The sequence below is a fragment of the Scleropages formosus genome, chromosome 12, assembly GCF_900964775.1.
Source record: "Scleropages formosus chromosome 12, fSclFor1.1, whole genome shotgun sequence".
NCBI classification, from domain to species: Eukaryota; Metazoa; Chordata; class Actinopteri; order Osteoglossiformes; family Osteoglossidae; genus Scleropages; species Scleropages formosus.
Window position 1 is genome coordinate 16,772,916 of NC_041817.1, and position 26,429 is coordinate 16,799,344.

At 44.2% G+C, this 26,429-nt stretch overlaps 2 protein-coding genes across 6 annotated transcripts; both read right to left on the bottom strand.

Annotated features, from left to right (window-relative positions):
* Nucleotides 1-2,716: 2,716 nt before the first annotated feature.
* Nucleotides 2,717-9,752, bottom strand: retreg2 (reticulophagy regulator family member 2). Its single transcript, XM_029257098.1, has 9 exons — nt 9,436-9,752; nt 8,934-9,037; nt 8,729-8,765; nt 8,025-8,154; nt 7,783-7,867; nt 7,312-7,449; nt 5,752-5,840; nt 4,209-4,344; nt 2,717-4,067 (listed from the first exon to the last, which is right to left on the bottom strand). Exons 1-9 carry the CDS (start codon nt 9,711-9,713, stop codon nt 3,376-3,378), a joined length of 1,689 nt encoding a protein of 562 aa, XP_029112931.1. The 5' UTR covers nt 9,714-9,752; the 3' UTR covers nt 2,717-3,375.
* Nucleotides 9,753-11,334: 1,582 nt separating this feature from the next.
* ttll4 (tubulin tyrosine ligase-like family, member 4) lies at nt 11,335-22,913 on the bottom strand. Of its 5 annotated transcripts, XM_018729701.2 has the most exons (20): nt 22,774-22,913; nt 20,647-20,770; nt 18,174-19,718; nt 17,404-17,498; nt 17,192-17,255; nt 16,234-16,352; nt 16,039-16,149; nt 15,879-15,955; nt 15,461-15,655; nt 15,267-15,349; nt 14,947-15,075; nt 14,523-14,645; nt 14,322-14,420; nt 13,487-13,621; nt 13,247-13,375; nt 13,055-13,157; nt 12,614-12,824; nt 12,440-12,510; nt 12,242-12,321; nt 11,335-12,091 (listed from the first exon to the last, which is right to left on the bottom strand). In XM_018729701.2, exons 3-20 carry the CDS (start codon nt 19,631-19,633, stop codon nt 11,947-11,949), a joined length of 3,429 nt encoding a protein of 1,142 aa, XP_018585217.2. In that variant the 5' UTR covers nt 19,634-19,718; nt 20,647-20,770; nt 22,774-22,913; the 3' UTR covers nt 11,335-11,946. The 5 variants fall into 5 exon arrangements, with proteins under 5 accessions (XP_018585217.2, XP_018585219.2, XP_018585215.2 ...); XM_018729703.2 differs by lacking the exon at nt 20,647-20,770 and having other exon boundaries at nt 16,039-16,131; XM_018729699.2 differs by lacking the exon at nt 20,647-20,770.
* Between the last annotated feature and the right edge of the window lie 3,516 nt (nt 22,914-26,429).

Genomic DNA, 26,429 nt, shown 5'->3' on the forward strand with positions numbered 1-26,429 from the left:
TCAATTAATCAACACTGTCATGAAGATGAAATTGATCAAACAACAAAGATAATGCCACTTAAATATAATTCTTTCCAGTTTATTTGTAAAAAGTCACAGCTTCCTCTTTAAATACTGCTCATGGGAGCTGATGGATACCAAATAATATTTGCCTAAGCTCTGTGCGAGAACAGGATGTATGAGGTTACATGAGTGTAGGTACACCTCTAGTAAATAAGCTGTGCAATTCAATGGAACTGTGCATGACACTTACTGAGGATTAGTGGATGTTATATGCAAGGCCCAAATAAATACAGTAATTTACAATTACTGTAATGTAAATCTAGATACCCAATTATATCTCACCAATTATTGTTATTAACTGTTCCAGATTTTTATGTACCTGGTCTACCACATCCAGTTCATGCCTGCAACATTCGGTCTGGATAAATGACAATTTAACTGCGTATTTCAAAATAGTGCAAAATAGCTCTGCGAGAGACACCGAGAATCCTATGGCATTATGGGAACAGGGCACCCATGCTCTCATCTGCTTTCCAGCACTCTTAAATGTTTGTGTCCTCTGCTTTGGACAACTGTGCTTTAATTTTCTAATTATTCATATATATTTAAATGCAATATGTAGCCTCACTTTTGCTCGCGGCAGTCCACACACACACACACACACAGTCATAGCATGCTTACTTTATGAAATCATTTTTAATTTATATGCATGAACTGACATGAAATTTTCCCTAGGAGCTTACCATTACCCAACACCCAGTAAACCTTTAAAAAAAAAAAAAAAAAAAAAAAAGCAACTGTTAAATAACAAATCTTTAATTTCTGCATTTATTGTAAAGAGAACAAAGAAATTAAGCAAAATATAATGAAAGAAAAAAAACTAGAATGGTGAGGAAGCGTATATAAAGACATGCTTGCTACTATAACAGAACGCAAAAGTTTCAGACGTGTAATTCAAAGAATGCTCAGCAGACATGCACAATTCGAAAAGCTTCACAGACAAGCTGAAATAAAATTATAGTTATTCATAACATTATTTTCTAATTAATCATAATTTGCCTTATATTTAAGCATCATTTAGGCAATTTTGGGTTGAAGTTGGAATTGGCTTGGCATGAACTGGAATTTTTCCCCCACACAAAATAACGTAAAGTACCTTCAGCATCTTGTTTTTCAAAATGCAGTTTGTTTTCAGGAACAAATTAGGACAAGTTACTGTGTATGTGAATATATATTTACCATCCATCATTAGTTACCGTTTCATTAACGGAGGCAGCATGCTGGAGTAGTGGGACGCACTGGTACTTCACACTTCCTCGGTTTTGGGTTTGGACGCGTTTTTGAAAGCAGCTCAGTCCGTATGGAGTTCACATGCCTGCATTTATACTCTGATATTGACAACCCCAACGTATGGAGTTCAGTTCCTTCATGTCAGCCACAATGAGTGGGTAAACCATCTGTCTCCTCTGGCTTGGACAGCACAATAGCACAACACACATCTACTGAAGCTGGCTGTCCATGTGCCGTCTCACCCTCACCTTCACTTCTTCATGCCCGTGTTTGCTGGCATCAAATTACTGGAAGTAAGCAGTACCACACCACTGATGAACCTGAGCTCACCCAGCAGGTATCTGGCACCAAGAACATGACGGCAGGCTGCAACCTGTGCCAAGGCCTCCACCTAAAAGTGGCTGGGGTCTTCACTGGCTAAATGTCTGAGAGACAGAAGGTTGAGCAGGTACTGATTTGGTATACCAGGAAGATGGATGAGAAGCAGTTCACAAAGGCACACAGGACTGTGAGACTGTCTCCAAGTACTAGTAACATGAGGATATTGAGTTTTGCTGCAAAGAATAAGGTATTTTCCACATACCAGGACAAGAAACACATGCTTGATTTGAATTAATTATTCCCATTCATCAGTACTTCTGGTTTAAAGTGCCTTTATGGTTCAAAAAGCAGATTAAGCATACGCAAACAGTTACACCTAGATACATAAACATGAAAATACATCTAAATAAATTCTCAAACGTACACTTTACACAACCTTTACAATTAATAGGGGAAAAAAAATCCAGATTAGTTAAAGATTAGTACATTTCATACAGTATATAAATATAAAACTTCACCTTAACATTTTTGGGGAAAAATACCTTGTAAGTACATCAACTTGAGGCAAATTTAGGTTTGTATTACATTTCTGTCCAAAACCATTACATGCAATGTGGATATCTGCTTGTACTGTTGGATGCTGCCAGTCAAAATATTTTGATGTGTTGTGTGCTTCCCTATATCAACTGGACTGGGTTACATGGCGCCATAAAAATTAGAGATCTGTTGCACAAAAACCAAACAGGTATGAACAGAACAAAAATGATCCAGCAGTCTTTTTCGGATGGTGGGACTAATCCAAGCATCCCTTTAAACACGGGTAAGTGAACATGGATCTTGAGTGACCATGCAATGAGAGTTTGAATTTAATTTTCAAGAAATGATCATTCCAAAGTCTAACCCAGTAATCACAGGACTGACCTACCTTTGGACAAGTCAGAGGAAAGAATACACTGCATACCTGGACCATACAGTTATACCATACTAGGTACTGGTTTGCACTTAGAGGCTGTACAGAAAATGCATGTCACGTGTACTTACGTATTACAATAACATCTAACTGACAGTTAACATAGGCTTTGAAAAGAAAAGGAAAAAAAAAAAAAAAAAAAAACTTAACGAAGCTGAAAGTCTTAGTTCATAATTTGAAAATTTGTACTCAACGTTTTCACATGATTTGTTAAATGACTCTGAGCCATTTACTTCCTGCGTTGTCCAAAGCTGTACCATGTGTTGCTGGTAATGTCGACAGGACACGAGGCTGCTGACTGGTTACCGCGCAACACCTTCATGCCAAATCACTGCACATTATGTCGCGGTTCCCTTTCTGTTCAACATTACGCTCTATTCAAGAGCCATTTAAAAAGAGCCCATGGCAAAAAAGACTGTTCAGCTCGACTCACTTGTCAAAATACCGTCATTACTTTTTAAATGCAACGCACACTTTGCATTCTTGCCATGTTTCAATCAATTCTACACTGAAATTATAAACTCACCTCTGGTGGCTTGTTCCCCTGGTCAGAAACATTTAAAAGCCGCATCTAACGCTACCTTCAATCGCCACATTTACACTATACAGACGCTGGCTGGATTAGGACTCACCCAGGATCCTACGCTGTTCTTTCACCACAAAGCAGGAACAACTGACCGAAGTCCCCTGCAACAGGACCCAAACACTCCTGAGAAGTGTGTATGTTGGGAGACTTCATAGCTATATGGAATATAAATAAAACAAATGATTAAGCACAAGTGGTGAGGAAGCTAGGACTGCTGGGTATGGGGGCTGGGATCAGATGCCTCAGCTGTATGGGACTCCTGACCCTCAGATAGTAATCCCAGCTCTATATCCATCTGTTCTAGCTCACTTTGGTCCAGCAGCTCAAAGTCCTCTTCCTCAGCAGGGGCAGATGCTTCAACGGGGTGCGTCATCATCGTGGTAGAATCCTCGTCCTCCGGCTCCATGTCTGGGGACAGAATGCTATGCAGGGTGGTGGAGGAGGTCTTGGTCGGTAGGAACTCGTCAATGGAGGGGCCCTCACCGGCCTCGCTGGATCGCAGCAGGGCTGTCAAAGTGTTCTGCACCACAGTGGAGATGGCTGTGCTGACAATTTCTTTGCTCAGGGCCTCCAAGGAAAGGGCAGAGGCTGGGGAAGACTCGTCCTTTGCAACGTCAGATACCTCCAGACTACCCCCTACCGGCTGTCCCTGTCCACTGAAGTGCGTGTTAACGAAGTGCAGAGGGGATGCCAAGTGCTGGATCAGAAGACTAGCGGGGTTCTGTGGCTCTGCTTCCTGATGTTCCGAGGTAGTCCCTTCTCTAAGCCCTGACAAGGTTGTGAAGAACTGGGGCAGGCCGTGTCCGACGGAGGAGAACTCGTCAATGGAAGGAAATTCCTGAAGGCCTCGTGAGAAGGTCTCTTCCGGTTCACTGTTGATGCTCTGCCGGTCCAAGTCTGGAGGATTAAGGACAAAGGAAGACTACTGCAGAAGAAGCATTACCGATGACATTCGTGCATGGACAGTTCCACAGGGAACACAAATAAGAGAGCACCGTTAGAGTAATATAACTACTAGGTATGATGTACAGATTATACCTTCAGAGACATCTGTGAGCTGGGGTGTGGTGGCTCTGGACACAGAGAACCCCCCACTCTCCAGGATAGAGGCCTCCTCATCGGAGAGCTCCGAGTCAGTGATGGCCATGGCCAAAGCTGTGGTCTTCACATCAACCTGACCAACAACAAGCATCCATCGTCCACTGAGAAAATCATAGCAGTTATTCTGCTTCCAGCAGCAGATAGTTCTACAATCCTGTCTTAAGACATCGGGTGCTACATACTAGCGATTTGCCTGTAATTCTGCATGATTTTCAAACTAAATTTTACAGTAAAGTAGGTAAACTTCAGCTCAGCACCACCTCCTAGGCATTCACCTGTGGGACAGTAGAATCCCATACAACTAAAAAGTGCTAGAACAGCATATGAAAATGTAGAACCTTTCTTTGAGACAATGAGCTTATTCCGTGCAATGGGATTTTTCCCCACTCTGTGGTCATTTTACTTCGATAAAGGGCATTTTATTCAGTATAACAGCTTGTAACAACATTTTGAGGCAGATACACATACCTGGCATCTCAAACCCAAAAGCTTTTTGTCCCTCAGTCGCATCAATCTGCCTATTTTGTGGCTAAATCCAGTGTATTAATCTATAAACTACCCAGAAAACAATAACTGTTCATAGTGTAAATAAAGCCTTAATCTAGCAATCAAATGATCATCTAGCACTAAACATTTATTAATAACACTACACAGCACCTCTAACAGCACACAGCCCACATGTTGAGAGTGAAAGATGGGCACCGATCTTGTCAACTTCATTTCTTTGTATCATAAACGTCTGAGCAAAATCATCTAAATGTCTCCAAAATAGGCTGAAAAGAACGTGTAAAGGGTCGTAGGTTAGAAGGGCTGAAAAAGTTTAATTGAAAATAAATAAAAAGATAAACTTAGAAATCTTTCCCCCCCCCCCCCCCCCCACCCGGGAACCATTTTTATTCCGATAAGAAATAACGGTAACTCAGCCTCCTCACAACGGTAGTTTTGCCAGAGCAATTTCATGGAATGAATGTCCCTGCTATGTGAAGGAATGGTACATACAGTCTTTGGTCATGTTTGTTCACATAGTTGTGAAAATGTGTGATTAATGTCAGAGAAACCTTCTCAAGTCCTCAGTTCTACCCCACCCAACACCACCGGCACAACTTCTAACGCGAGGACTTTATAGTGGAACGTAGTAGAACCTGCATCATCTAGCAACACATTGTATTATGTGCTGATCTTGCTGTTTAAATTATATCCTAACAAGGAAGAACTGGTGTCCTAAAAGTGCTCAGGAAATGACATATCTTGACATATCTGGGTTGGTCCGAATGTGAATGAAATATGAGGACTTCACCTGGAGAGCTCCTCCCCGGGCAGTCTTCAGCACCGGTGCCAGAGAAGTCACACGGAACCTAGATAATCCCACTTTTGCAGATAACTCAAACACAACCTAGCAGAAACTAATCTCGACAAACAGGATCCTATACAGTGAGATCCTGGGCACGGTGCCCCAGCGAATCACGAGAAGTGCGCTCACCGTAGGGGCGAAGCACGACAGCTCCTCTTCGCTTTCGCTCTCGGTCTCCACCCGGGACTCGTCGCCCTCCTCCCCGTCCTTCTTCACCTCTGCAAACATTCAGTTGTCAGGATGACTTTCCGTCTTAAGAGTTTGAAGTGCAGGGATGTTTTGCTAGTCATTAAGTGTGCGCTGTTATGTAACAGCTTGTGTGGTTAAAGCATTCTCTGAAATTGCAGTGAATGAAACATCAGGAAACGGGTGAATTTATTTTTATTCCTGCCTGTTTGACGACTAATTAACATACAGCTGATCTGGCTGTCTTTCATAATGAAATTGGTTCCTGTAGCAGCAGGAAAAAAAACAGGTATCCATACGCAATGATGCCAAAAGCAGTGAGTGACAAACAGGTTCTTGTCATGTTTAACCTCAAACTCCCGAGCCACTAATGACTAATGTGTTTAAAAATAAATGCATTATTGGCAGAGTTAGCAGTAAATACCGCTGTAGACTCTAGTTTCACATGTCTGCTGAGTGATTTAACCTGTCTTTTAGTTGACCTTGAAAATGTCATTAACCAATGCCTTGCACATACATGTCTGTTTTAAGTATGTCAGTCTGTTCAACTTTTCATTTTCTTCTTGCTGGACTGACAAGGTTATCTTGTCATTCTCATCCAAGGAATTATTATAGAATCCATTATGAAAAATGGTATGACCTGTGGAGAGACATGTGAGCGGCACGGTGGCACAGTGAGTGGCGGTGCTATCTCAGAGTGCCCGGGCAGCGCGAGAGGGTGGTGGGTTCGACCCCCGCTCAGTCTGTGTGGAGTTTGCATGTTCTCCCCGTGTCTGCGTGGGTTTCCTCCAGGTGCTCTGGTTTCCTCCCACATCCAAAGACATGCTGTTCAGGTTCACTCACAGTGTGTGAGTGACAGAGAGAGTGTTCCACTGATGTAGGAATGAGTGACCCATTGTAAGTAGTGTATCTAGCAGGGTAAGTCACCATGGTGAATAAGGTATGTGGGCTGATAACACTACATAGAGTTCATTGGAAGTCACTTTAGAGAAAAGCATCTGTTAAATAAATAAATGTAAATGTCAATGCAAGCTATTAACTCACTACTGACAACTGATTGTCCTAAAGAAGGGTAGGGGCCACCCGCAGCCTAGCCTGGAAGCATGGAGCACTTAGGCTAGATAGGGTACACCTTGGACAGGACAGGAGTATATCAGATGGTGGCCATGCACATTAATACAAGTGTGTATACAGGTAATTTAGAGCCATCAATTCATCTGAAACATGTCTTTGCACTGTGGGAGGAAACGGCGCACGTGGAGGAAACCCAAGCAACACAGGAAGAAGATGCAAATTCCATACAGAACAGAACAGGAAACAAACCTGATCACACAATCCAGGCACTATGAAGCACCTGCACTACCTGCTATGCCACCATGCAGCCCCATTACAAACTACAGCATGGAAAACAAACCATTAGATTCCATAGCAACTCTGAAGTTGAGTGCAATGTAATGTAACATTCATGTATGTGAAGCGCAGCAGCACGGGGGGGGGGCTCACTCTTCTTGTCATGCTTGCGGTGCTGCGTGCCCCCTTTCATGCTGTAGTCCAGTTTCATCAAGATGGGCTCCAGGCCGGTGTACATCTTCTGAATGAGCTCGTGATACACCACCAGCGGCCACAGCAGCACGCTCAGCACTGGGAACAAGGAGGGAGGGAGACCGGTGTCACGAGCCAGCGTAAACTCAGAGCGGCTTGCCAGAGGCGTGGCTACTTCACACACAGATGCTCGAGGAGAAAAACATTCTCCCAACAGGCAGCAAGAAATTTTGGCTCAAAGCAATTAAGGGCACTGAAATGATCTCCTGCAAACACGGGATGCAGAAAGGTAACGTCAAAACATTAGTAAGCTTCTCTACTACTCTTCCATCTGTGATTTACTGCTAATCTGCATAAATACAGCTGATGCTTCACAAAAGGAATGTACATGACCTTAATTATCATGAGCAACTGGTTCTTTCTCACACTCACATATGATGTAAGAGATCATGACTCCAGGTATGTAATGTCCCACTACAGCCAGTACCAGGCACGCTGCACACACCAGGGCGCAGAACTGGGGAGAACAACATCACACCCTAAATACTTCAAAAGCATCATAATAACCAACTTCTGCCCATCAGCATCTTAATACAGTGGGATATTCCACCCAGTTACAGTGTGTAAGCATTGTCTGCTTGTGCATTTACAGCTCGCCCCGCCCCCACCCCCACCTTGCCATGGTTCAGCCGTTTGTACTGCAGCATCTCCTGCACGTAGAGGCTACAGGTGAGGTAGCTCTCAGCAAGGTGGTGGCTCAGCTCTGGAATACTGAGGAGCCTGGGGCGTACCATGATGCTCTCCCTGGGTCACAGGAGGCCAACGGGAAAAAGACCAGTCACAATTAACATTTAACACACTTCAGAGCCCTCCTCAGTCATGTAACAAAGGGCAAAATCTGTCAGCCAGCATCACTTCAAAAGTGCCCAGCAGCACTTGTAATAGTTAAACATGAATGAATAAGAGAACCCATTACTCCAATTTGGAAATTCAATCCAGTTGCAGCAACATACACTGTACAACATACACTGTATACTCATGCACTCAATATTCATGTGGGTAAAAGTGATCAAAAAGATAAATAAGCAGATACGTTGATGACATGGCTGTTGAGCAACAGGTTCACCGAGATGAGATGTAGCACTTAAAGGTGTTTTTTTTTTTTTATTACTCTTGGCTGGCTTTACGTTTATACATGTAATTCCATGAGTCGATCTTTGTGCCTTCATTAGGCATATGGAGCAAATGTCTAATATATAAGCACTAATAAAGCTTTTGGTTTTTTTTGCTGTTGTTGGCCTGATAAAATTTATGCGAATTAATTTTGGGGAAACCACACCGCAGGGGGCCAGCGGGACGGACCGATCCGGAAACGTACCTTTCGGTGGCGGCGGTGTCGGGATGCTGGACAGCACCTGCGGACGACAAGACGGGAAGCAGGGGGCATGAATCACAGTGAGCGTCCCTAAAAACCGCTCTTTCATCGGCCTGCAGAAGGGCAGTCGGATGACTTCAGGGTTGCCGGGTGCGAACGGTTTGCTGGAACCGGAGCTCCAGCGTTCCCTCGGAAGGGGGCAACGCACCGCTGATGGCGGGCAGCCGCTGCCTCCAGAGGTCCAGCAGCAGGAGCGCAAAGAGGCACAGGCTGAGCAGGAACAGAGGCCTCAGGGGCGTCGACGACAGCAGCCTAGCACACAAACGGGCGACACGATCACACAACGCACAGAAACAGGCCATGCTCTCACTGTACAGCCCGACACCACCCACATGTAACATGTTCCGCCAATCATGCATGTTAAGACAACCCTGTGTGTGTGTGTGTTCCCAGCACGCGTCACTCCACCGAGAGCCACCAAGCACGTTCTTGCCCCCAGCAGCTCCGCCGGCTGTCACGCCCCTGCCCTTCAAGGCTTCATATTCATTCGGACACTGACACAGCAGGGCCATGCGCGCTCCCGCGGGTGGCCACACCGCACAGTCAGCTACGCTACGGCTAGTAGTAGTAGCGCGGGCGGCGGCTCTCGAACGAGTCCAAGAAGGGGCGCGCGAACGCGCGAGCCGGAGCGCCCCAGCCCGCGCCTTTACCAGAAAACGGCGTGCAGTGCCGACGCGGCCAGGACGCTGTGCAGCGGCCTCTCCCACACGAGCAGCCCCTGCGCCCACAGCACGGCGGCCTCGTACGGCCTCAGCCAGCCCTGCAGCCGCTCCCGCAGACGGAGCAGCTCCGGGTTCCCCGCGTCGTAGCTCGCCGGCTCGGCTCCGGCGCCCGGGAACAAGGCCTCCAGGCCGAGCGAGGAGGAGGCGGCGGCGGCGCTGGAGGAAACGCAAACGGGGGCGTACGCAGCCTCCTCTCCGCTCGCCATCTTCTTCCCGCAGCCGCCTCCCCTCCCCACCGCACCGCACCGCACCGCTCTGTTCACGGCCGACTTCTGTATCACGAGCGGGGCCACGGATTACAGGCACCAGCCCTCACAGAGAGACAGGCTCGCGGGATCACGTGCCCCTCTGTTTACGTCTCCTTGAGCGCACGCGTCACACGATAACGTTACTCCCGACTCCTGCCCCCTGGCGGCCGAAGGGACCTTTACAGTGAGCGGGAGGCGCTCACAGCAGGCGCCGCTAACCTGCTCGTAAATCTAAATGTAAAAATGTACTGTACACGTACGGGCCGCTCCTCTTTGAACCCGTCACAAACGCAGTACCCTACAGCGCATGCTCAGTTCATACTGCAGCGCTTATCTAAACATTTAGATTGATTTAAAGCGATGTACATGATCTCACAGAACACCTCGAACTATATATATATATATATATATATATATAAAAATGTTTGTACTCGTCTCTTGTTTACCTTTAAAACAGATTTAACTGGCACTCCATGTCATTAAAACTGAGCAATACAGTAACAGGAGGTAAAAGGTTCTTTAATAATCCAGTTAATATGTAGCTTGTAAATAAGGTAATGATATAACTGCACAAGATAATTAGAAGGCTTGAGTTTGGACAGAACTACTGTCTATAAAAAGCATTACTGCCACAGATTGTACTATAGGGTTTAGGTCCAAGTGGTACCATGGCGACAATAAAGCAAGCACTGCTTGTTCAAACAGCCTCTGGAAATGTCACCACTCACTGCAGTCAAGTCTACCCAGGTTGCCAAGGTAACAAGAAATCAATTTCACCATAGTATGTGACATTTTTGATCATTCGTAGTACAGTAGGAACACACGCTATACACACACACCTCACAGGTAGAGTTAGTTACTCACTGCAGCTACTAGCTGCAGTACAGCATCTGTTGGAGGAGAGGAGGGGGGGAAAAAAAAAAAAAAAAAAAACCCCACACGACAGCAAAGAGCTGCTGTACAGGGTGGGATGGAGGTGAAAATGTACAACTCAATCATATTTCAGACTACATACCTGCCTTTCACGGTCACTTAGTTTTCCAAAATATGCCACCATCGTCAAGTTTTCTTCCGGAGTGATTACGCCAAACAATCTCCCATCATATACCCAAAGTGAGGAGCGGGATTCAAAATGGTCCCTGTATATATGGGTTACATACCCTAAGTTGCTTTGAGTAAAAGTACAATCTAATTGATTCTTCACGATCCCATCAACCCTTTTAAATCACCTGGCAGAAAGGTATCAGCCAAATAACATTTTTGCACTTTTGTCATTGTGGATAAAAACCTACATGTCGGGGGGGGGACTCAGTGGAAATTCACACTTCCTCATCCAAACTGTACCTTTTAGCAATGTAAAACCTGTTACTTGTTTTCCCCTTTCCAGTGCAAATGTCAGTACAGCGATGCAAAATTTGAGTTTGGCGATGTATGACAATACAATTCAGTGCTCAAGTGAAATTTTTCAACATTTGAACATGTGAATGTGATCAAGACAGTGTGCTCAAGTTGGACACACACACACACGAAAAATAACCCCACATAAAAATCAAACAAATGAAATCAAGAATGAGCTTATTTCAAATATGTTTAATGTGAAAACCAGAACCTGAGCATTAACTTCTCCCTTGTCTGGGAAACAGTTTGAAGTGATAAAATACATTATTAATAAATATTACCATTCAATACCTGTTCAGAAAACTGACATTCCTTTAGCAGATCTGAAAGTACTTGCACATCAGGCTGATTCTAAGACCACTGATAGAGTTGATATGTAAACACACTCCAGAAACAAAACTGGACTGTTTTCAGGTTTCTTTTTTTTTTTTAGGCTGGGATTTAAGACTACCAGGTCCATTTTCTTGACTAAGAGTGACCCTTTTCTAAAACAGCCCCAAGTGCCACCCCTATAACCTATGCTGAATTCTAAGCAAAAATCAATTTGGACAGCCATCCCACAATGCTTCACATCAGATAGGCAGTCCCAGCTTTACATCTTGCAAACCGAGTAAGATCACAGTAACCAGAGCCAGGGCCACAGTGACTGTCGTAGAACAAAGAGAACATGTAGAGGGACTGGTCTTCAGAACTGAGGTCCACTAATAAGAGCCAGACACCCCTAATTTATACCCTCCAAGCATGTGTGCATTATTTGGAAGGCAAAGTTATAAACTACGGGGAAATGAGATCATCATACAGACTCCCCAGGTTGCAAGCTCTCACTGTCAAGACTGGAGCAGATGCTGGTGCTCCAGGACCCAAGGCCAATGTTAGTGGGGCTGGGGGTCTCAAAGTCTTCATCTGTCAGGGATGCAACTCTCCGAGTGACCACCACACTGAAAAAGCAGGTTGGAACACAATTTTATACACTATTTTGACCATCAAGATCAAGAATGTTCAGTCTGGAAAGAGGAAACATTTAGCATTAATTAGCAATAAGAAGCTATGGCAAACGCTTTAGTCAGTTAGCCATACAAAATTCTTACCTAGATCTCACAGATTCTTGCATGGGGGGGAAATTACCGTAAACTTCACACTTCTGGCCACCATGGAACCTGGATGACCACTGAGACACACAATATTACCACACACGCGTGAATATTGGTTCTTTGCCCCATTTTCATGGTATTGCATCATTTCCCTTCTCATGTCAAGGGAGGTTATTTGCAAAATACAATACTCACAAGATGTGTTGGCTCAGAGGTTGGACCCAGATGAACACCTGCTTGACACAGATTCTTCAGCAGGCTTATACCTAATAAATAAAACACAGAAATGAGAATGCCCTCAAGGACCATAACGACATGCTTAGCCATGAAATCAAGGCCAAAAATGCTCATAAGCACAAGAACAGGCACCTTTACTCCTGTTCTGCCAGTACTTCTGCTCCCACTGGTTGAGCAAGATGTTGAGGTAGCGTGGCTGTTCGAAAAAGCGCATGTAGCGTGAGGAAGTGGGTGATGGAAACACACGCTCAAACTCCCCTCTGCGGCACAGCTCATCCTCAGACTCGGCCAAGACCCGCACGTCTCCTGGAGTCAGGATGTCCAGCACAGAGGAAAAGAATTCCTTCCAGGATTGAGAAATTAAAAAAGTACCCAAATTTAATGTCACCCAAAATTAAAACTTGAACATGCATTATGCTGCTTACTTTTCTAAAGTGTAGCTGGTCACACTGAACATGAAATGCATTGCTGTATCAATAATCCTTTATGCCGTGTTAATCTGTAGCCATATTTGTTTCATCTCACTCTTGTCTGCTGTGTACACACAGATGTCTACATGAAACACATATGTACCTGGTCTGCAAAGGGCTGTCTTAGAAAAAATGCTCTCTTTATCTTCTCATCAGAGGACAGCTCTGTCAACTGCCTTGATCTTTCTCTCATTTCTCCAGAGAAACTGGAGAAAAAAGGAAAAAAAAAAAAAAAAGACAATATTTTTAGAAACATGCACAGCCTAAGGTACTAATTAAATAAATACAAAAATACCTGCTGGTGGAGGTGCTGCAGGATTGAATGAGGTCCTCGTGATGAGGAAGAACAAACCCAGCAAGGTTCAACACATCCCGGATCATCTGGCTCTTAATGGCGACATCCAGTGCTGTACTGGAGTGCAGGCTGTTATAAGGAAACAGGTGGACATTCCCAGTTATTTCCCATCTCAAAGTACATAATCAGAGACTGTAAGAGCTACAGAATGCTTTGCAGATGCAATGACCTGTACCATACCTAGGGGAGATGTTCACCTCCAGAACCCAAGGCTTAAGATTCTCATCCAACATGATGTCAAAGCCAAAAAGCTCATGGCAGCTGTAGGGTGAGCGAACGTGCATCTTCAGCAGCATGTTCACATAAGGGTCTGACCTGCATATAGAGATGAACACAGAGGTTGACTAGAGAAACAGGAGGATCTGCCCATACCTCATACTTACTGTTCCTAGCTCATGGTCCAGTCTATAGGGTGCTGCATTTGTTCAGTACCACCACTGTCTTTGTCTTCCAGTCTCTGCAACTAATTTACTAATGTACTCAATCTGCCAAAGTGTTCCAATGTGTCTCCGCTCAAATCTCTCCATTGATTATCTCTGGCTTCCATTATAAAATTGAAGATGACAGCAGCCCAGAAGAAAGTCAATGTTGTCTGTAAAAGCTGATTCATTCCTATACCCCAACAAAAACACTGTGCTCCTCCACCGCCAAGTGACCGACTGTCGCACTCATAAGGGGTCCAAAACTGATTCTCATTCTTGGCCCCCACATAAAGGATTGAACTCAACATCTCTCTCAGTACTCCTGAATCCCTTCCAGTACTCAAACAGTATCTGACTGTGCATCTTTCAATCCCACTTCACTCTTGATAGAGTGACACACACACACAAAGCAGTCACCATATGTATCTTGTTGTAGCTTGCTACTTAAGTGCATATACACCATTAAAATAGCAGTATAAAACAATCTGTATAAAGCCTGTTGTATAATGCACTTTTGTATACTGTTGCTCTAGAGAAAAGCACCTGCCAGATAATAAATATCTTGAAATCAACATGATATAAAGAGCACTGACACAATGATGGTTTTGATAACGATGTCTTTAATCTTCTCCCACAGGTGGGTGGTGTTCACACCCTTCTGGCCAAGGTGCTGCCATAGAGCCTTTAGAGCCCTGCCAGGGATGCAATGCAGAAATTAAACAGGTAGAGCAACATATTCCGTTTAAAATGTTAAGATGTCAGTCTCAAGGCGTGAAGACTCTTACCACTCTTACCATTTGTGACCCTGGCAAGCCTTATCATCACTGTTGCTCTGATACTCTGAGTTTTTCTTATTGACACTGTAGTTTGTCAGGTGCATGAATTTATTTCCAAGGCTTTTCATGGAGGAGGAATACCTGACAAGCAAGCATTCATACTTATAAATGTACGAAGGCAAGTGAGCCACATAGAAATGCAGGTTATCTTTTAATGCCAATCATTTTCCACCGTCGACTAAAATATTTAAAAAGTTTTGAGGGCATATTACAGCACCTTCCTGAATAATTACCATTACAAAATTAAATGCATGCAAGGTTTCAATACAGGTTCACTTGCTGATAACATGAACAGCTTATTAAAAATCTAAATTACATAACAAATCCATTCACTCACTCATGATAAAACATTTTGACCAATTCAGCCATGACAAGTACTTACTTGCAGCTTGCAAAGCGGACAAGCCCATCATTAAAGATGTAGATGCGGAGTGGGTCATACGAGGAGACATAGACATAGATCCGGAGGTCAAACTTGTTACCACCAATGAGGTAGGGTTTGTGGAGATATCTGTACAAAAAGACAAATAAAAGCGCAAAACTTTGTAACATTGCACATTTATGAATAAAACTGGCGCAGAAATTAGTGATCAAAAGAGAAATCTAGTGCCGTTAGTCAAGTCATCAACTTGAAATCAGTATAAACCAACCAGTCTCCATTAAAAAAAAAAAAAAAAAAAAAAAATTCAGTTAAAGCCTTACTTCTGCACGAGAAGGGGTCTTCGACGGGGCATCTGACTCCATTTGTGAATTACCTGGATCCCAATTCCTCGAGCTGATGCAGGCTACAATGAGCAACGAAAACCAGATTCATTGGAGTCAGCCATACTTCTCTATTCCACTGATCCAGCCTACGTGATCTTCACATCTTCCCAACTGCTTTGATACAAACATACCGGTTTGATAATCCACTTCTGCCGACTACCACCGTCCTCCCACGCTTTCCTGAGCAGTTTGATGTCCTGTGGGAGCACAAAGGTCCTTGGAAAAAAACCAAACTCCCGCTTGCCAAAGCGCACCTGCATCTTGGAAAGATTCCGCCACAGCCGGTCCTTACGGCCAATCTGGAAGGACCCTGGGAAGTGGTTCAGCTGAGGGAGGAGGTAGCAGCAAGTGAAACTCTTACCCAAGCACACAAAATAAACCAATGAATTAAACCAAGTAATAAAACTAATTACCTAACATACATGTGAAATCTGTCAACTCTGAATTCATCAGATTCCTCTACAACTGTTCTCTTTACAACTTCCTGGTGACCCTCCAAAGAGAATTCAGATGAAAATATCAATGTCTAATGCAGGGATTTTCATTTACCTTCTGGTATTCTCGAATTTCCTTGAACCCAGGTGACTTCATGTGGTGACCCCAACAACCCAGCCAATCATGGCTTTCTACAAGCAACACAGATAACCAGAGATTACTATAGTACAGCAGATGTAACAGTGGCTTCAAGGTAGTATATGGTTCCACTTACTCTTGGTGGCTTTGAAATGAGACCTAGAAATAGTATGCTTCACCACATTGGGGGTGACAGAGCTCATCTTCCATTTCAGCAGCTTCCTCTGGTCTGGGGGCAGCATTGCAACTACAGTAAAACAAGGGTCAAGAGACATTATAACATTAAATATATTTTAAAAAAATTACAGCTCAGCCCCTACAGACCACTCACCTTTCTCGTTGACTGTGCCAAAGTACAGTGTGGGGGGAATAAAGGGGAACAGACTGGGTACCAGTGCTGGCTTCTCCACCCTGTTGTCTTCCACCTCAGAAGTTCCTGGTTCCTCAACACTAACAACCAGAACACAAGCACAGATCATTGTTCAACAACCCTGCAGATGCTAACACAAAAAAGGAGTTACTACCACAAAGAGTAAATCTCACACTGGAAAGTAAAACCATCTACAATGCACATCATTTTAAAACAATTTGTCAGAACATTTCCAAGATGTTTTGCCTTTCCTCTATAAGCCAATTATAAAAACACAATTATAACCTGTTAAGAAAAATTAAAAACATTTAACATACACGACAGTCATTTAGAATTTTTTAAAAAAAAAAAAAAGTTAGCTGAGCAGTGACTGAATCAAAGTGTGGACAAACTACACACCCAAGCTTTAACTTGGAGGGAAAAAGACTGCAAATAAACCAATCGGATGAGACCACATTCCATAACAATTGTTCCCTTGAACTAACAATTTTGCCACAGAACTGCACTGCTATTATGAAGGGACAGTTCTACTTTTATCACTGATAACTGGGAGACCTTTCTACAACCCTCCATGCTTTCAAGCTTTTCACATACAGTAACCACCAGAACAACAAAAAGGTAAACTCTTTAGTGTTAACTGCCACCATTGTTATGCTTGGTGTTGCGGTTGAGTTTTCTAAAAAACAAGGAAGTCATATACTTCCAGACTGATCATAAAAGAAAATGTAAATAGGTATTTTGAAGATTAAGAAATTTTTCAAGGTCCCTGCCCTATGGATCAACACCATTAAGTCACGGTACTAAAAAAAGCAAACACTGAGCAGGTAACACGTGCCCCTATTTATTCACACAGAGGCATTCACTCAATCATGCAGGGTGGCAGGGATCAAGTGAAGGTTAAATAAAGGTTTAGAATTACTTTGACAAAATCACCATGGAGGCTGTAGAAGAGGCATCGTTCATAGAAGAACAGTCAGACCCATCTAAGGAGAAACAAGACAAAGTTCACATGAAGAAGTCAATACACAGAGGTAACTAAGGAAAGAAGGAAGCACGCAAAACTGCATCCAATTGCACCGAAACAGAGAGCTCCTGTTTCACAAGAACAATGGCAATGAGGAATGTGCTCACCATCTTCACCACCACTGCAGTGGTTCTCCAATTCATCTGGCAGCTGCTCCTCCTCTTCACCAGCATCCAGTAACAATTTGGCATCATCCTTCAGACTGAAAAAGTTAAATTTGAAAAAATAAAAATTAGCACTAATCCTACCTCAACTGATTTAATGCATCCATTGCCACTAGCTTTTAGTGAGCAAACATGTTTCACCAGTACTCTTATTATAAAGCACCTGTCAAACCTGTCAGTGTTCCAAAGCACAACCTACTTCAAAGCACAGTATAAATGTCTCTAGGCTATATTTTCACAAAATATACTGAATTTGTGAGCACCTTCACAACTTTTCTTTGCTTGTGTTTTTACTACAGCTGTGGAAGTGAATATAGTAAATATGAGGAACCCAAAAAAAATTAGGCAGTTATGTAATAAGACAAATAGCAACATACGAGTAATTTACACAGGTTTACAATCAATTGTGTAAATAGCATTCATTTGCTATAATAGATGTCATTACAACATATGTTCTAGAGAGATCATTTTTCACTCAAGTTCGACTAAACAGATTGCTAACCTTTGTTTGACTTTCAGTTTCATTCGCTCAATTATAAGTATCAATACTGTTGCTTAACTGACATGTAACTTGCATGTAGAAGACACCAATTTTTAAACTATTCTAATGTATTTTACTGTAAGGCAAGCACATATGAACGGAAAAAAGACAGCTATAATACTGCCCTCATTACACATACTGTATATGAATAAAAGTGGAGGATAATACTCACCCCAAAACACTCTTATTTGTAACACTGTGCTCCTCTGGCAGGGAGTGGGTGGAGCTCTTGATCTCCTGCAGGGGGGCACGCATGTTTTGCGTGGTAAGGTGTATGGCAGATATCTGGGTGGTCACGGAGTAAATGGAGGGCTGCTGAGGAAATTCACACTCTGTTGTGTGTGGAATGGCACAGGGTTTGGCAGTTCCACCATGTGGAGAGGGGGGGAGGCCATCAATTTTACACCTGTAACCACCATCAAGGGCAGGCAGCCTCAGAGCATCTGAAGGAACACATTGCAATTCCTGGCAAATGTGTCCAAGGCACAGGGCAGTGGACTCAGCTGGGGAAGAGTTGCCGTCAGAACAGGGGAAAGTCTCACGTGCTCCATCGCCTGCTGAAAGCGGCACGAAGGAAAGAACCGGGCCTGGAGCCGAACATATGTTTTGCTCCTTTGCTGCTCCATTCTTCATCCTCGCACCGCTCGCTGCCAGCTTCCTCACAGCTTCTGTGAATATCACTCGAGAGCTAACACTCCTCTTGCTGTTCAACACTTCAGACATCTGATGGCTGTTGGGTGATTGTGGCATACCATTTACTGCCTTTCCATTTCCTACTGTGATGTTCTTATCCTTCAGTGGCTGCTCAACCCTTGAAAGGTCAGGCAAAATCACATTCTGGCACTTTTGCATAGGCACATTGGGGTGTGCAAGTGTTGGGTCCATTCTGCAGTTCTCCACATTGTTTCCGAAAGAACTGGAAGCAGCTGGGCAGGTGGTAGAGGAAGGCTTCTCTTGGTTGCTGGGCCTTTGCCCAGGGAAGACAGGCACATGGGTGGCGGCAGGCTGCACAGTGCCATTACTGCTGCCCTTGAACATGCTGGTGCCCCACGGGGAAGACTCATTGGAAGGCATTGTTCTATTTGGAGGAGCAATTTCTGTGGATTTATGGGAGGTGGCTTTTGGTGGAGAGGGGCATATGGGATAAACAGCTGGATGGAGAGAAAAGGCCCTCTTACCTAGCAACCCTGTTCTAAACCGGTGCGAGTCCAGATCGCACTGAGGCTGGTAGCTGAGAACCGTTCCCTCCAGCTGATAGGGACTGTGGAAGGTAACAAGGGAAACACTGGAATGGTGAGAGCTCCTAGAAGCTACAATATTAGCTACTCCATTAGGGCAACCAACCCCAGCACTCCAAACACTATCAGGCCTGGCTACTGTGGGATAATTTACAGTCAAAGGAGGGAAGGCACAGTGCGTGGGGGTCCCTGAGACGCATAGGAGCTGGTTCTGTCCCACACTCTCATTTGGTCGGGCAACAGAGTCCGTTGAAGCTGAGGTGTGAAGCCTCCTCTTCTGAAGCGGAAAGGAGGCCAGCTGTCTGTTGGACACATGTACCACTGCAGGTCTTACTTGAACAGTAAGCGTAGACTGGGAGGGCTGTCTTAATTCTTCAGCTCCACTGGAGGCCATGAGTCGCCATCTCACAGCACCACGGTACAAATGCCGTGTGGGACATACGTCAGGGATGTGGTGACTGTATCAAGTGTCAGTTGACCTAAATTGAGACAGAAGTTATCAATCTATATAAGACAACAACTTGATATGCACATACAATAGTGACAGTTTGTGAACCCTTCCTGCATAAATTTGATTTAAAATATGAGCAGATCTAAATGATAAGATGAAAGGAAACCTAATAAATTCATTTGATTAAAATGACCCAACATTAAATGTCTATGAGAAAAAGTATATGAACCGCTAGGATTATCGTTTAAGTTAAGCGAATAACTGAAGTCAGGACTGTCGATCAATGGGATGACAATCAGATTTAAGATGGGCTGGTGTTGCAATACCTGAAAAACAAACACCTGAGTTTTCACTACTAAAGTCTGAGCTTCGTCACTCAGCTTTGTGAACACATGGCTTGATCAAAGAAGATTTGAGGACTTCGGATAAAGTTGTTAATGTGCATAAGCCTGGCGAAGGTTTAAAAAAAAAAAATCCGATTCTGAAGACTGGGGGCTTCACCAATCCCCTCTCCAGCAGATAGTGTACAAACAGAAAATCGAACACTATCATTCTCCACAGGAATGGTCATCCAACGAAAATTGCTCCAAGAGCACGGTATATAGTATTCCAGGAGATCACAAATAATCCCCGTGTAAGGTCTAAGGACTGGCAGGGCCTCTCTTGCACTGGTTAATGTCCGTGTTCATGAGTCCACCATTAGGCAAACATAGAACAAGAAGGTGTGCATGGGAAGATGCCGAAGAGAGAGCCACTATTCTCCAAGAAAATGTCAACTTAAAGCTTGCTCAAGATCATCTTGATGAGCCAGGGGACTACTAGAAGAATGTTCTTTGGACAGATGCATTAAAATTAGCACTTTTTGGCTTAAATGGGCAATGTTACGTTTGGCAAAACTAAACGCCGCATTCCAAAATAAGAACCTGAACCAAACCATGAAACAGTGGTGGCAGTACCGTGGTTTGGGGCCGCTTTGCTGTCACAGGATACGAGTGCATGAATTCTGGTTTGTACCAGCACATTCTAGAAGAGAATCTCAGGGTATCCAGCCATGAACCGAAGCTCAACAGAAGATGAATCCTGCACCAAGACAACACTAAATAAGTTAATAAAGAAAGGTTGAAGCTGAAGAAATTTCACATTTTGGAAAAGCCATGTCAAAGTCCTGACCTTAATCTAATAGAAATGCTGGGGCAAGGAGTTCATGCAAGAAAGTTCACGAACACCACCGAGTTGAAGCAGTTCTAAAAGAAGGAATGAGCCAAAATCCCTCCAAGCCAATGTGCAGGACTGATCGAGAGTCACTGTAAACGACTGGTTGCACCCATTGATGCTCAAGCGGGTCACACCACTTACTGAAAGCATAGGTTTGCAAACTTTTTTCCAGACAAAGAAATTTACATTTATTACATTAATTCAATTAGCAGATGCTTTTCTCCAAAGCGATTTCCAACGAACTCTATGTAGTGTTATCAGCCCACACACCTTATTCACCAAGGTGATTTACACTGCTAGATACACTACTTACACTGGGTCACTCATCCATACATCAATGAAAGACACTGTCACTCACATTTAACACTGGATCATTCTGACCAATAAATATACAAAACAAAATGTACAAAAACTTTGAAGGTTCTCAAACTTTCAAGCATGAAACAATTATATACCCTTTGCTCCAGTAAAATTGCCCAGCTATATAAATGGGTAAAGAAGTATCTTAATATTGTAAGTTGCTCTGGAGAAAAAAAGTGTCAGCTAAATGAGCCTTAAGACTTAATGTTAGGGTAAGTACCTTGTTCAAGGGTACTACAGGTGAAGTAGAGGTTCGAACCTGCAACCTTTGGGTTAATAAGAGGCAGGAGCTCTTACCACAACACTATCAGCTGCCCAATGCAACTACTAGTTGAACTAGTATAAGAATAATAGTGGTACAAAAAAAAAAAAAAAAAAAAAAAAAAACACTACACGTTTTCCAGTTACGTTTTCTTATGCCACAGAACGTAAGTTTTACACGACTCTCGCAAAAATAAAAAGCTAGCCATCTTCGTAAATAAACTAGAAGAACTCCACATGGAGTCAGAATCCAGCTTTATTTCCAAACTGCCCGAAAACGTCATTACTTAAGGAATAATGAATGAAGAAGGGGGTGCGGTGGCGCAGTGGGTTGGACCACAGTCCTGCTCTCCGGTGGGTCTGGGGTTCGAGTCCCGCTTGGGGTGCCTTGCGACGGACTGGCGTCCCGTCCTGGGTGTGTCCCCTTCCCCCTCCGGCCTTACGCCCTGTGTTACCGGGTTGGCTCCGGTTCCCCGTGACCCCATCAGGGACAAGCGGTTCTGAAAATGTGTGTGTGTGAATGAAGAAGGGAAAGAAACGTACCGAGTGTGTCTGTGTGTACACACACACAGTGAGTATACACATGATCATCATCTACACACTGACTGACGCGATTAATTCATGCACAAAACACAGACTAATTATTAATTTCGCAATGACAACCGCGCTGACAGCGACACTTACCAGGCTCGTCAAGTCGTAACTTGGTTGGGCTAAAAAAAGCCACTGAAGTTAGTCTGACAATCATCGAACCACCACCTAGCTAAATAGCTAAAACTATAAACGCCACTAAAGAGCCGATGATGTAAACTTCAAATAGCCGGAAAGGCCGCGACGACAGTCACAGTGTCACCAAATGGCGGATTACAAGTTTGTCACTTGAACTGATTCATTTCACGTACAGCAGCGGTGAGCGGTTAGCTATAGCAACAGTGCTAACCCAGCCAGCGCAGTGAAACGCAGAATACCGAGGCAGCAACTGTCAAACAACTCTCCGCTTCGTAATCAACCAGAGTGACCAAATAATAACTATTCCAGAAACGGCTGGTTTGCCACCAACTATTAGTTATTTAACAGTTAGGATCGTCAGTTATCCACGTGTAACGAGCGCCGACTCACTCTGTCTGTGCTGCTCTCGCGGGCCTCGCAGCCCTTCTCACGTGCTTCGAGTTCCTCCGCCGCCAGACATGCGGTGCGTCACCTAAACTCCGTTTTAATTACAAGTAACAATACTGCTGGAAATTTACCCGAGTGGAACCGTGGCCGCCAGACAGCGCTCTCCGGCAGCACAAGTCCCGCACAGCCGGCCGCCTTCTCCCCGCAGCCCCGGGTACCACCGCCACCGCCGCACGAGGCTCCCTAGCAACCGCACAGACCGGCTTGAGAGCAGCTGCGCGGCCACGCGTTCGTCCCGCCTTTAAAACCACGTGATCTGATTGAATCTCCCGCCCCGATGAGGAAGTATTGCAATCGATTGTACTAAATCCGCAACTGCATTTATACGGACATACATATTTTAATCTATGATTTGTCGTTCCAAAACTCTTACTTTTAAATTATATCAACTTCTAGGGTGCACATATATTAAATTACTTTTGTACAGTAAGTTACTATGAAAAAGTTATTCATCCGTTCGGGGGCGCGGTGGCGCAGCGGGTTTGGCCGGGACCTGCTCTCTGGTGGTTCTGGGGTTCGAGTCCCGCTTGGGGTGCCTTGCGGCGGATTGGGGTCCCGTCCTGGGTTTGTCCCTCCCTCTTTAGCCTTATCATGCCCTGTGTTGCCGGGCTAGGCTCCGGTTCGCCGCGACCCCGCTCGGGACAAGCGTGTGTGTGTCTGTGTGTCTGTGTGTGTGTGTGTGTGTGTGTGTGTGTGTGTGTGTGTGTGTGTGTGTGTGTACACTCATCCCTTCAGGGCGGCACGGGGGCGCTGTTGCCTCAAATCCCCTGGGCTATTCGGGCATAGGTTTGAATCCAGAACAATCTGCGTGGAGCTTGCATATTCACCTTGTGTGTCAGTATGGGTTTCCTCTGGGTCCTCCGGTTCCTTCACACACTCCAAAAACAAGTCGTTCAGGTGAATTGGACGGTTTAAACTGCATGTGTTACGAGAACTGGATAGGAATACTGTAATCCTAAACCTTGTGCAGGGTCAGGCTGATTATGCTATATTTTACAATATATGGCATAATTTTAAATTACAGTTTGTTGTTTTAAATGGCAGGGGGTGCAGTGGCGCAGTGGGTTGGACCACAGTCCTGCTCTCCGGTGGGTCTGGGGTTTGAGTCCCGCTTGGGGTGCCTTGCGACAGACTGGCGTCCCGTCCTGGGTGTGTCCCCTCCCCCTCTGACCTTACGCCCTGTGTTGCTGGGTTGGCTCCGGTTCCCCACGACCCTGTATGGGACAAGCGGTTCTGAAAATATATGTGTGTGTGTGTGTGTGTGTGTGTGTGTGTGTGTGTGTGTGTGTGTGTGTGTGTGTTTTAAATGAACATCATGGCATGATTAATACAAAGCTGTATTCACATTCCCGGGGGGGGGGGGCATGGTGGTGTGGTGGCGCAGTGGGTTAGACCAGGTCCTGCTCTCCCGTGGGTCTGGGGTTCAAGTCCTGCTTGGGGTGCCTTGTGATGGACTGGTGTCCCGTCCTGGGTGTGTCCCCTCCAGCCTTATGCCCTGAGTTGCCGGCTTAGGCTCTGGCTCCCTGCAACCCTGTATGGGACAAGCAGTTCAGAAAGTGTGTGTGTATTCACATTGCATAATCTGGATCATGTTAACAAGTTCCCAGATTTACAACTAAGATTCTAGATCATATTCCAAGTGGAACTGTATTAATCTTTGTGTGAAATGCCTTTTATGTAACACAATTTCATAGTTTATGTAACTTCCTCTGAACACTCTTCTTTAGGGATATAGCATGTGAAGGGACATAATGACTGACATACTGAAATAATGACATGGGAGATAATGAAGATGGATTAGTTGTAGAGGTTGACAGAGAAATAGCATATTTGTGTATTTTGGGGTATCTAGGAGATAAGATGTAGCACATGAGGAGTAACCTGTGGGGTGGGCCTCCTCACGGGAGGTGTAAAGGGGATACCTGGAGGTGTGAAGATCCTCCCAGAAATCTACCTTGACTGGTTCATTGATTCATTTGGGGAAGGATAGGGGGTGTAAACATTAAAGTAATTTTCAGATGAAGTGTGAGGGCAAAAAGGTTAAGAGTCATTGTAACAGGTGATGGTGATTCAAGAGGTGTAAGAGAGGTTGAAGATAGCAGAGATGTGGGAGATGAAAATGCTGAGGATGAAGATGATGTATGAAAAACAGGAGGTCTGAGAGATACAAGAAACTAGACTTGTAAGAGATATTGGAGATAGTGGAGATGCATAAAATGTAGATGTCGGAGATGTGGAAGGTGATGGACGAGTAATGGTTCATATTGACCGATCAGCTTCCATTTAAATGTACAAGTTGTGACATTTAGTCTTCTTTAAAAAAAAAAAAAAAAAAAGAAAAAAAGTTGTTTGGTTAAAAGTAGCAAACTTTTTCAAAATGTATCTTTAATTTTTAACATTCAGAATTTTGATTTTAAAACATTAACATTGCTATGTGTAAGGAAACCGACACCACATTTAGAGAGATGGGTTTCATTACTTGCTGTGGTTGACTATGTCTCACAGTTCACTAGCGATAACAGTTCAGATGTATACAAGGTATAAAATGCAAAATGTTAAAATATTAAAATTCTAAATGTGCCATTCAAGGAACAGACTGCCAGGCAGACACACGGTGAGAACTAGCGTATAACTGGACTGCGTGCTCGTTTGCAGGTTTCCTGCCTTTCAACAAGCGCATTATGTGTTTACAGAAGCCAAATGTTTGACATGTCAGATAAAGCAGAGCCCGTGTCCGTCTGCAACTCACTTAACAGTTTTCCCACATAAACTCATGCTTACAGAAGGATGACTGAGACCTACACTTAAAATTTCAGAAATAGAATAAATACATATGGACATAGACTGTCTGAAACCGCTTGTCCCAAGCGGGGTCGCGGCAAGCTGGAGCCTAACCCTACGACACAGGGCATAAGGCTGGAGGGGGAGGGGATGCACCCAGGACAGGACGCAAGGCAGTTGCAAGGCACCCACCCCAAGCGGGACTCGAACCCCAAACCCACCAGAGAGCAGGCACAGGCCAAACCCGCTGCACCACCGTGCCCCCGGCAGCATAGACCTTATATGTCAAATATGTCAAAAACGTTTTCTGTGTTTCCGAGTTCAATGAAAGATTGACCAGAAAGCGACTGACTTAGATGATGTCGAGAGCTTCTGGTTCTAGTTCTGCTCAGCTTCCAGACTCTCCTAGTCCTCTTCTTTGTATTTAACTTTCCAAAAATGAACAGCTAGCTTCGACTATATCATTCGCAATCGATAGGCATTCTACGCTTTTACAATATTTGACTTTTGTCATACAGGCCAACTTGATTATAAAAAGTGGATTAATTACTGTTTGTACCAACTGGTCTTTCATTCTTGCTCCAGTGGGTGAACTTGGGGTAGGCTGTGATTTTTGAAAAGGGAAGAGGGATGAGCAGAGGACAAAGTAGGGAGAAAATGTTTCTCACGATGTGTGATGTCTGTTGGACTAGTCGTGTAAGTAACGGTGTTGAGCTCCTGTGTGCGTTTCTGCTGTTCAGTCCACATGACTCTAGGTGGCCCAAGACGACAACTTCTGCACCGCGCGTGTCCCGCGACACCGAGCCGTTGAACTTGAGATAATCCGTCCCCTGGCTTTTGACTTCAAAAGTTGTGAAAAATAATGCAGGTTGTTTCCAAACCTTTGGAACGACTTAAACCAACGGCAAAACATCATCATGATCAGAACTATTTCTATTATCACTAA

Excerpts from the sequence above, each read along its gene's own strand:
- ttll4 (XM_018729699.2), bottom strand. The coding sequence starts at position 19,633 with ATGGCCTCCAGTGGAGCTGAAGAATTAAGACAGCCCTCCCAGTCTACG. Across the intron at positions 17,499-18,173 it reads ACAAATAAGAGTGTTTTGGG|TCTGAAGGATGATGCCAAAT; the intron begins GTGAGTATTATC and ends TAACTTTTTCAG. Across the intron at positions 13,622-14,321 it reads GTTATCAAAACCATCATTGT|GTCAGACCCTTATGTGAACA; the intron begins GTCAGTGCTCTT and ends CTCTATATGCAG.
- retreg2 (XM_029257098.1), bottom strand. The coding sequence starts at position 9,713 with ATGGCGAGCGGAGAGGAGGCTGCGTACGCCCCCGTTTGCGTTTCCTCC. Across the intron at positions 8,766-8,933 it reads GCGGCTGCCCGCCATCAGCG|GTGCTGTCCAGCATCCCGAC; the intron begins GTGCGTTGCCCC and ends TGTCGTCCGCAG. Across the intron at positions 4,345-5,751 it reads TGTCGTGCTTCGCCCCTACG|GTTGATGTGAAGACCACAGC; the intron begins GTGAGCGCACTT and ends GTTGTTGGTCAG.